The sequence below is a fragment of the Euprymna scolopes genome, chromosome 7 (assembly GCF_053919585.1).
Source record: "Euprymna scolopes isolate OS-2025 chromosome 7, ASM5391958v1, whole genome shotgun sequence".
Lineage (NCBI taxonomy): Eukaryota > Metazoa > Mollusca > Cephalopoda > Sepiida > Sepiolidae > Euprymna > Euprymna scolopes.
Genome location: NC_136488.1, coordinates 36690274 through 36702365, shown reverse-complemented (window position 1 = coordinate 36702365; position 12092 = coordinate 36690274). Strand labels below are relative to the sequence as shown.

Below are 12092 nucleotides of genomic sequence, written 5' to 3'. Positions count from 1 at the left end.
TGTGTGTGTGTGTGTGACTCTGTACCTCCACCCAACCCCTCTGTGTCTGTTTTCTCTCCTTTGGGTGCTTGTCTCTTTCCACCATCCTCTTTGTCTGTCCTCCCTCTCTGTCTGTCACTGTACTTTCTCTGTCGCTTCACCCTTTCTATCTTCCCCTCTCTCTGTCTATCTTTCCTTCTTCAACACAGATGATCTGCTTCTTTTTATTGGGTGGGGGATGCAGAATGAAGTGGACCTGGGTTTTTTTTTTTTTTTTTTTTTTTTTTTGTGGTAATTCTGAAAATGTTTCCATTCATTTTTTAATATTTCAGAGTATTAACTGAACACAATATTTAATGTATAAGATTGCATACTATTAATACATACAAATAAACTTGCATTTTAGATGGTTTTGTTAGTGGAGTAATCAATTCTTTGCCTTTTGTCATGACTGGAACTACCAATTGCAAACTATTTCAGTTTGTTTTGAAGTTAAAGATAGTAGTAATAATATTGGAATGTCCTAGAATATTATGCTTTAATATAATGCTACAATTTATAACTTTATATTGTACGATTACTTTGTTGCCCATGAATAAAAATGTTATCAACTAACAAAAAATATAATTTTGATTTATTTGCACAGATTAGAGTGTGCAACCTTATATTATTTTTGTCTTGAAAGAAAATATTTGCAAGTTCTTGTCGAATTCTCTCTATATTAAAAAAACAAAAGTAAATAAAAAAACAATCTGTATGATGTACATACCTGAAACAAAAAGATTTTTCAAAATGACGAACAGCCACTCTGAGTACTCGTAAAATTTGATTTTATTATTTAAAAATAAAACTACTTGATCAATGATGGAATATATTTTAATTTCATCATGGGTACATACATCAGATTTTTATTTTTGTTTTTAATATGGGGGGAATTCTGGACAAAAACTTTAAAATGTTTAAAAAGCTACTCTGTTAATACTCTAAAAATATTTTCAAAAAATGTTATTTTTGATATCTATAAATAATATTGCTTTCCTTTAGCTGTATCGGTGACACTCATAGATATTATTTTTTATTTAGCAAGCATCTCATTTTTATCAGCGTTTTATATGGCTGGAAATACAATAGTCTTGTTTTGTTTTTTCTTCTCCACTTTCTCATTACAAGTTATTTTACCTTTTTTCCCCTCACAGCCATTTTGAATCTATCAAGGACAAAGAAGAGGACAATGAGTCCGGGCGTGGAGCTTCTCTACCTCAATCCCCACATTCTGTGGAGGGAGCAATTGGGGGTCCATCTGTGAATTTCCTTGAGTCTGAAGTTAGACACCTAGGAGAAGTCTCTCTTTCCTTATGTGGGGGCTTAGGTGACTCCGAGGGTGTTACATTGGAAAAATTCATGCAGAAAGTCCTGACCTTTGACGATCTCTGTGAGGCACCGAGTATCCTGAGTAATCCAGATCTAATTGTCAAAATACATGACAAGTGAGTCCGCTCTCTCCATTTAAATTATTTCTATTTTTTTTCTTAAAATGAAAAAAGAAAAACATATCGGACATCTGAAGCAGTGTTTATGACAAATTTACTGCACTTTTAACCAGTAATTTTAGAGCCTAATAATTTTCCTTCATAGTAATAGCAGTTGTATTAGTATTAACATGTTTATCCTTCTATTGTTCATGTCAAATTCAGATTTCTGACCAATAGTTTCAGAACCTATAAACGTTTAATAGACGAAATTATGCACAAGTATAACATAGGTGCTCTAATTGTTAATTTAAAAAATTCTTTTAGTGTGTGTGTGTGTGTGTGTGTGTGTATATATAAGGAAGCTTGTATAATGAAAACTTTTCAACAAAAATGAAATAGCATATCATTTTGTGACTGCAGTCAGTAAACTCCATAATCTTTAAATATGGCTGTTAATATGTATGCACACCAACACTACACACATTGGAAAGCAGGAAGATTAACCTGACCTTCCATCTACTTACAGTACCTTTGTAGTCCCAAATGATCACATCTAGTACTAGCTAGGCTCAATTTTGGTGATCTGACAAGAACTGGTGTGTCAACATGATTGTGCCATATAGCATATGGAATATATATATATATATATATATATATATATATATATATATATATATATATATATATATATATGATAATTATACTTGTACAAATTTTAACTGAAATATCATTGTATATTTGAAAGCTTATATTAAAAATTAAAAAATTATGTCCTTTACATTTCTTTATTTCACTTAAACTTTTTTTTATGATAGATGATAAATGCATAGTTTGCATTTATCTGATTTTCTTAATTGATTATGTGAATCATTTAAATGTCTTGATTAGAAAAATAGTTCAACCCAGTAAATAATAATTGGTGTTGTAAAAATGGACAAAAAAATCCATGATTCGATTTACATTACATTGGAGGGGAAAAAATTGTTTATTACTAACTGTTTATTCTCCCATAAACCCAGTAGCTGCATGTTATTCTTGTTCAGCAAAAAAACTGGTATTTCATACTGATGATTAAATTTTATTTGCATCATCTAATTTTCCTTTGCCCCTGTATTTTTACTGATCAACATCATTAGTAAAAGTTCGTTTTTTTTTTTTTTTTTTTTTTTTTTTTATCAAAAATCTATTTTGCTGTTACCTTTTTTATAGTCCGTTTTTCTTTGATCACAGATAACCAAATGCTGTGAACTGTTTTATTTAGTTAAAGTCAGCATGGAAAATAATATAGCGTGGCTTTAGCGTGCGTCAACTTTAATCGTCCCTTATGTTTTGCTTTTGCTTAATTAAAATTTATATTCTTTTTTGAATGATTTGTACATCTTTGTTCTTTTTTATTCTAACTTGCTATTAATTTTCATAGTTCATCATATGTTAAGATGACAATCTTTTCAGCGTTATATTTTACATGTCATGACTACAAACTTATCAATTTTTCTATTGAAATTGAAAAAATAAAATTGTTGGATATCTCCAACACTGCTTTTATTTGTAGACAATTTTATATTGTATAATGTAATTGAATATTCTAAAAAAGCAAATTAACAGTATATATTTTCATTCAGTATTTTTTTTTTTTTTTTAATTAAAATTTTTTATCAATTTATTATGTAAGATACAAACAGAAAATATTTTACTGCAATAATCATGTGTGTTGTTACATGCAAGAAAATGTCTAGGCAAGGCACAACATAAAAAAAAACTAAAAGAAGGAATTAAAGAGAAAAATAAAATAATTTATTGAACAGATCAACAATGAAAACAAATATCTAAAAGAAAAAGTCTGTAAGGGAGATAAATCTGGATTTGGGTTAATCTAGCTTTTACTTGGTGTAAATAATAACCAAGTTTGAGAAATAATAATATATTGCTTTGGTCAGAATATAAGATCAGAAAATCAATATTTACTAAGAGTCCAGTTCTTTGTTTCAGGAATTCCTTCTGGACAGATTTTATTCCAGGAAAATAGGCCAGAGTCAAATATAGTTGAAAGGTCGCCCCAAAATAGCGTTTCTTCTTAGAGCTGACTTAATAACTGAAATTATGATGCAATTAGCTATTTAAAGTCGTTGTGGATGGAACTTTCTAGAATTTAAAAAATGGAATGTTACGACTTGGAATTTTCTGAAGCCCTCGGAAAAAGAACGTTTTTCTGTTCTATTTTTAGAACTCTCCAGAAACGCTTAAAAATCTTTTTTCTAATTGTAATGTATTTTAATAGTAAAAGTTTTATATTTTATATTATCATATATATTATAATATTAATTTTATATTATTATTAATATATTTTTATATTTATTTTATATTATTTGTGTAAAAAATTGTAATTTCTTCATATTTTAAAGAGGAAAATGTCTTATGACTGTGTGTGTAATAAATATATATATATATATATATATATATATATATATACACACATATACACAATGAAGCTATAAAAAAATCTTAAACAAAGCAAATTCACCAAGATAGGAAAAGCTCAACTCTTAATTTAATATATCTATATATGATGAGAATAATGGAAATAGTATCCCAACAAGATAGAGATGAAAAAGGAATGAACCAAGTTACATGTCTACCAACATTTCGTCTTTATTGTAAGACTTCTTCTGGATGAATAAATTGAAGAAAATAAAATATCAGTACAATATTTAAAAGTATATTTGTTGTGAAAATAGAAATAGAACAAATTAAAACTTTTCACAACAAATATATTTTTAAATATTGCACTGGTATTTTATTTTCTTCACTTTATTCATCCAGAGGAAGTCTTATAATAAAGACGAAATGTTGATGGACATGTAGCTTAGTTTGTTTCTTTTTTATCTGTCTGTCTCTGTCTTCATGAGCATGTTTCAGTCAGCTAGTAACTAGAGACCTCTTCAGGCAACACAGCTTATACGAAAGCAAAGTTTGCAATGAAAATATTGAATCTTCTTTAACAGGGAGTTAAAATCAGGAGGTTCCGTCAAATATTGTGAAAAATAAGATTTGGTTGTGTGGATTTAAGTCTGTGTGGGAATGAATGATAGGGGGGGGGGTAAAAAATGATATTCATATGTATGTATGTGTGTGTGTAATGGCCCGCTCCAAACTTTTAGCATACTAGTGTGTGTAGGTTCAATTAGTGGGGGAATATGAATTTGATATATCTATACTAAAAGAGGTTTCAGATTTAATTGGAGTCATTCAGCTATAAAAATGTTTGCATTTGACTAGAATTTTTATGTGGTCAGAAAACGTACTACATGCATTGCCCTCTTGTATATCCCCGCCCCACTACATCATCCCTACCCACATCAGTGAAGAGGTTAAGAGATAAGGAAGAAAAGAAAAAGACCCAAGGGAGAAAGAAAGAAAAGAAATAAGAAAAAAAGAAGGGAAAGAGCAAGAATTAAAATTTTATTGGTGATTCTAGGGCATGTTTCTCCTTCCAATTCATCCCCCATCCCTGTCTACTCCCCTGCCCTCACTCCCATTTCTCATCATAGTTTTTTTTACTTATTTGCTATGTAGCAATAATCATAATAAAATCTCAATGTATATAATTAATTTATCTCCATACTTAGATATAATCATCTACTTTAATTGTGATAATGATAATTAAAAATAGAAGGTAAAGTGGGGGTAAATAATTTGTTGACTGTGATATAAATGACAATTGATAATTTTTAATAATGTTGATCAGTAACAATAGTGGGTAGGGAGTATTTAAAGTAAGATTAAAAAATTGAAATATAACGAATAATGGATTTAAAAAAATAGATGCGATGGCAAAAGATAAAATATAGTATAAGTCTAGATAATTGATTTGAAAATGTCTATGCATGTGCACATATGTATGTTTTTTGTTACTTTTAGAGTAGATTCAAATAAAAATATTTGAGAGTTAGTCTTTAAGTTTGTGTAACGGTGCATATTCTTTGCTGTTTATTTTTACTATTCTTTATTTTTGGATTTTCATCTTAAAATTCATAAACTCAGATACACCAGTGAACTAAATGCAAGAGAAATTCAAACAATTGCACTTAAAGGGATAGTCAGAATCTTAAAAAGATCTCTCGGGTTGGAATGTCGGAGTTAGCAAGTGAATGTTTGGCATCTGGTAGGATGCCCCATCTCCAGCTTGAACAAACTGATTGAATAAAAAAGTTCAGAAATTCTTCTTGCATAACTAAAAAATAAGTATTTTTACTTGCATATTATTATTTAGAAATATTCTTTTTATTCTCGTATAGAAGTAGACTTATTATTTTGCTATTTAATTAACATAAGTATTTGGTGTGTATGAACACCTATGTAAACTAGATGGTGATGCAAGTCCTTTCTCGAAATGCTCACAGAAATATTAAGAAATATCAGAGTGGTTGCAACGACATAGTGAGAGGGATGAAATACATATATAATGAAGGGGAAGATGACTTGTTTTGTTAATTGTAAATTCTGGATAATTAGAACAAAACAGAATTCTTTTTAAACCTAATTCTATCCCAAAACTGAGGTATATTTTAAGATGTAAATTGTATTATTAAATTATATATGAAAAAACAGCTTTAACTCATATTTAGTGTAATAACAAATGTATGTATAAATAGCAATTTTGTTCACATTAAGGGGGGGGGTAATTTAATGTTTGAGTACATGACGGTATCAGCCAACTGAAAATGAGTATTGTTTGTATTATAGAACTCTTCCTACTGGTTGTTTTCCTCTTATTTTTTTTTTTTTTTTTTTTTACTTGGGTGTCATCACTTATCAAAGCCTGAAAGACATTCGAGGATAAGGGTTCATGAATGTAAGGTGATAGTGTAGTAATCACTAATGGTGTAAATTGGGTGAAATTTGGTTATGGGGACGGCTGAACAAGAACTTGTTAACATTGCATTTGAAGGGTACCATGTTGTATTCAACTGGGAAGCAGGCAAGCAGAAGTGTTCCACAAGCTGGTAGTTCTGGGAAAGAAGCATTGTTCATGGAATCTGCATTTAAATTTAGGTATGGTTAGAGTGGGGGAAATTGTATATAATGGTTGTAGCTAGCAGTGATTTTTGTGAAAGTTTAGCAATGGGGAACCATAGATTGGAGTTTAGTTGAGCGCTTGCCATGAAAATAATGATAGAGCAGACTCGCAATGTTTCTTCTATGGGAAAGAGATTGCAGGGAAGAGGAAAAGGCATCAACTACTAGGTTTCGAAGCCAGTTTTGAACTCTATTAACGCTTACCCTTGGTCTTGGGCATCTCCTGTCTTTGCCGTAATCATCTATTATTCTTGTTAGCTCCTTACATCAACTAGCTTCATGCCTTGTCTTGAGCAACTTCCATTAAAAAAAAACTGAAATAAAATAACTGTTTTTAGATGAAGTGAATTTAATTATAAAACTTTTATGTATTTAATTCTTTAATAGGATTTCTTTTAATATTATTCTTTCTTTACCGTTTTCTGGATATCCACACTTGGCAGTGCTTAATTACAAACATTATTTAATGTTAACAATAAAAAGAACACAAAAACAATGAAAATAAAGTATACCATCACTTTTGATGCAATTGTCACTTATGTTTGAATGAAATTATTAACAATTAACTGTTTTAATAGTCAATAATAAATAGTTTAAGAAAACTCAAAATTTTTGTTTTTTGTCCAGAATTTCTCCTATATTAAAAATATTTATATATAAAAAAGAAAAATCTGCATGATGTACATACCCATGATGAGACAAAAATAAAACAAACAAAAAAATAAAACTACTTGATCAGTGTGTGTGATTTTTTTGGAATATATTTTCATTTCATTATAGATATATATATCAAAGATTTTTATTTTTGCCTTTTTAATATGGGGAAATTCTGAACAAAAGCCAAATTTATCAGTAAAGTAGAACAAGAAAAATATTAAAATGTGTCTATTCAGTCTATTTTTTGATTTAATGCTATTTTAAACTCTAGTAGTAATGAAATACTTTAAGCTTAAGCTTGTGCAGGGGTTTATTATATTGAGCCTCTAACATGCTTCATTTCAAAATAGCATTGTCAGAACTAAACCTGCAGGTAAGATCCATTCTATTTTAGACGTGTTCAAGGTTTGGTTTGGTTTAGTCCATTAATCTAAGTTTGAAATAGTATTTTCATTGTTAAACACGCACACAAATTGAATGGACACATCTTAGGAATATTCTTGTCTAATTGATTTTTTTTTTTTCTTTTATTCAGACTAAATTGCTTTCTTTTTTTTTTTTTTTTTTTTTTTGAAGAACCTCACTTTGAAACATGTGACAGGTCTTTTGTTCATTTAATTTAGCATTCGAAGTGGCAAGTTGTGTTGTGACATAAGACTTTTGCCATTTGGATATTTATGATCATTCCTAAGGCATTTTTAGATTTTTATTGTTTTTATAACAAAAAAATCATTGATTTTATTTTTTCAGTTTTTACAACTGGCAAACAGCTGCACCAATTGTTCTATCAATGATTTCTTTTCAAAAGAATCTCCCACAAGTAAGTCTTTTTTATTACATTTATTACATTGTTTTTTTTTTTTTTGTTCTAAATTTCAAAATTTAGAAAACTATATGCTGATTTAATAAATGTCTCAATTTATAAAAAAAAAAAAATTTCTTGATAGTAAATTCAAGATGTTTTCAAAAGATTTCTTCAGTGATTTTTTTTTTTTTTTTTTTTTTTTTTTTTAATTTAAAAAAATTTTAAAATTCCATTAATTCTCCACAAAACTCTTGACTAGAGAAGATAGTTTTAAATCAAATAATCAAGCCTACATGTCTTTATATTAACCTTACAACAATTAATTAGTTACTTATGCTCTATTATCCTCCTTTTCAACCAGGCTTGTATCCTGCTTGACTATGTCTCTGATAGTTATTGAGGTAGAACTCTTGGATCAGAGCGCCCAAATGCATATATTTTCGGATTTTAATGTTCACCTCAAATTGGCTTGGTTTCTCTAACTTATACTATTGCAACTGGTAACAGCATGCATAGTTTCTCTATTGTACATTCTGTTTCAGATTGTCACTTTTCCGACTTGCCTCCTAGATCATGAGGATCAGCAAGCCTTACTTCTCTATCTATTCTTGATTATATTACCTGAGGCTTGTGTGATGGATGTTCATAGCCCACTTTGAAATGCTGCTCATCTTGTACTAATGGTTAATATTGCTCTAAACCTTTGACCCCAAATTGAAGAGCAGTTGCTTAAGACAACTGGATATAACAAACAGGCTAACTGAGAATCTGAGATCACATCAGAGATGCATCATGGGATATAATTTTTCTCTCCTTGCACAAAGGAATTAACTGAATGGGTCAAATACGCTATAGCAGCGCATGTTCCCACACAAATTCTATAGCAAGCTCCACTCTCAGCAATGGTTCACTTCAACCTACGGCAGAGGCAGCAAGCATTCTGCTGATACAACCACCATAAGTCTGTTAAGAGGGACGTAATAATTTTTTGTTCTTTCTATTCTTTTTAATTTTTTTTTCTTTTTTTTTTTTTTTTTAAGTTATATGTATCTGTTTAAGAATCTATTCTTTTAATCAATAATTGCATTTCAAATGTTGACGCTACCACATGCAAATTATCAGAGACAGATGAATATTAAACAGTTACGCATAAGTGGATGGAATAAAAAAAAGAAACATTGGTTTCAAGCAAGGAAAAACAAAAATTTCAGAAATTCTAAAACACTAAGAAATGATATCCAAAGAAAGATAAACCAACAAGACAAATACACTCAATCACACGAGGAAAACGTTCTACAGCACAATCTTGAATTTAATTGGACAGAGCTAGGATCATTAATCAATCATCGTTGAGTTTCAAATTCATAACAGTTTGAATATTGCATAAGGAATATATACTTTTTAAAAATATATACATTTTATATACACTCTCTTTCTCTCTCTCATATATATATATATATATATATATATATATATATATATCTTATATATATATATATATATATATATATATTGTGTGTTTGTTGAAATGGGATTACACTAATAGATGACAAAAATGTGATAATTTTGTATGCTTAATTAGATCTTTAAAAAATTATGTGTTTCTGGTAATCTATTTTTAATCAATAATTCCATTTCAAATATTGTCAATGTTCTCGTCTAAGTTTTAAACCACTACTCTTATAACTTCATATCATTCTATGTCTAGTTATATGAAACTCAACCAATGAGATATCTACCTTTTGTACAATAGTTGAAACTGTAGTTAAACCTCTCCATCAAACGTAAGCAACTTTTTTACATGTTGGAATAATATTCTTTTAAACTTGATACGCAACGTATATTTTTGTTTTCCAGCCAGTCGTAGATGGTTTAGTTAAGGACAACATGCCCAAGAAAGTTGACAAAAAGAAGACTGGAGGAGGTGTAAGTTCCTGGTTCAAATGGGGTCGGGGTTCTCAAGACTCTCAACAACTGGCGATACCCACACCACCGCCACCACCACCACCCCCACCACCTCCCATTACAGAAAGTCAAGAGTCTACTACCAGTACAACCATCACAACAGATCCCTCTACAGTTAGTGCTACGACAACCACAGCCTTAACAGCTCCCTCTACAGTTAGTGTCGTCACCACGACTCTGACGGTCCAGACAATTGGTGCAACTACGGTTACAGATATTACAGCTCCTTCAACAGTTGGTGCCAATATTCAGACAGCCACTTCCACAGTCAATACCATTACCACGACAGATACAACAGTTCCTTCTATAGTCAGTGCCACTACCACAATGGCCTCCTCTACAATAGGTGCCACTACTACAACCACCACTACTACTGTCAGTCCTGCTGTAACTGTGATGAGTGGAGCTGTTACTAATCCACCTTCTACTGTAACCAGTGGAATTGGAACATTGGTTGCGCAACCGCAAATTGTACTTACCTCATCCAGTCTACCTGAAACGTCCCAAACATTGGAGGAAGTCATTGTACAAAAACCTAAGGTAAATTATGTTTACATATATACTAGTGTATTGATGCTGGGTCACTGCTTATCAAGGTCCAAAAGCCACTCAAGGATAAGGGTTGATGAGTGTCAGGAAGCTGATGTTGGGATTTGGATAATGTTTGATTATTTAAGAGGATGGCTCAACAGGAGCTTGTTTATATTAGACTTGAAAACTACCATGTTATAGTTATCTTGGAAGCCGCCATGTGGTATTGTGTTCCACAGATGGATAGTTCTAAGAAAGAAACTTTGTTTGTGGAATTTTTTAGCTTTAGACACAGAGAATAAGGGAAATTGTTTCAGCTAGATGAGTGTTTGTTGCGAATGTTCTATGAGGAGGGGAGTATAGATAGAAGCTCAGTTAAACCTTCACATTTAAAACTTTGAGAAAAGTATCAACTCATATCTCTTCTCCTCTACTAGCTGTGTAAAATTATAGGATAAACTGAATTCTGTCCTAAATAGGTAACCAGTCTAGAAGGACCACTCTGAATTCAAACCTCTTGGTGTTTGAAAGCATTTGTTGAACAAAACTTGTCAAATTTCTAGGGCAATTATTGTCAATATTTTAATGGCGTCCAACCACTAGAATCAAATGGCTAAGTTGAGTTCAATAAATGCTTGTTTCTGAAATGGGTCATTATTTTCCAAATAATCTAATAATAATAATAAAACCTTATATCTGAAATATCTATATTATTTCTTAGTCTGTCTGTTTGTCTATTCATTCCATGGCACTTGTGCAGTTTAATCAAGACCTTAAAAAATGAAAATATTGAAAAAAAGGTTATATTGTACGTATCCATTTTGAACTGAAGATCTCCGAAAAAAAATTTCACTTAATTTGATCGAATAGTTTTTTTTTTTTTTTTTTTTTTTTTTTTTACAGCGGAAAAACACGTTTTTATGACAGCACATTGAAAGTAGACCTCTTTGAATTTTTTAAAATTTTTGTTTGGATTTATAGAACACACTACGGGGAGATAACTCAATTTAAAGCACCAACACTCCCTCCTCATCTTTTATTACTAGCTTTTCTTAAAAATCGAACTTTTCGCTTGGTATCATAACAAATTGTTTTTTCGCTGTAAAAAAAAAAAAAAATAGATGAAATTAAGTGAAATTTTCTTTTTCGGAGAACTTCATTCCATAACAGATACGTACAATTTAAACTTTTTTCGATATTTTCATTTTTTAATGTCTTGATTAAATTTTACAAGTACCTATTCCATTTTTTTCATAAATTACAAGCTGATCTGACTGAAATTTTGCATTATAACTATTGTTATAATAAGGTGCAGTGAACTAAGTATTATGGTATCTGTTCGATGCACAGTTAATGCGGATTAGTATTTAATGCACAATGAACAAAAATTTAACCATATTCAACCATCAATTTGGCATAAAACACTCATTCGACGGGCTATAACTTTCTCCTGTTTTTAACAGGTTAAAAAGTCTAGCTTTTACATAATATCTAACATTTTGATATGCAATTTAAATAGAAACTTAAGATTTTGGAATGAGAAAATTATTTATTTTATAAAAATAACTTGAGTTTTCCTATTCTCATAAGATATATAGTGTTCAAAA

General features: G+C 30.3%; 1 protein-coding gene across 7 annotated transcripts in view; it reads left to right on the top strand.

The window, feature by feature from the left end:
- The window catches only part of LOC145279678 (phosphatidate phosphatase LPIN2-like), a 98492-nt gene that overhangs the window by 70369 nt on the left and 16031 nt on the right, over nucleotides 1-12092 (top strand). For 6 of the 7 annotated variants that reach the window (XM_080130948.1, XM_080130944.1, XM_080130947.1 and 3 more), the window contains 3 exons: nucleotides 1176-1466; nucleotides 7935-8004; nucleotides 9847-10494. In XM_080130948.1, coding sequence (XP_079987074.1) covers nucleotides 1176-1466; nucleotides 7935-8004; nucleotides 9847-10494 — 1009 coding nt within the window. The remainder of the gene's footprint in view (nucleotides 1-1175; nucleotides 1467-7934; nucleotides 8005-9846; nucleotides 10495-12092) is intronic. The other variant, XM_080130950.1, reaches the window with a different exon arrangement.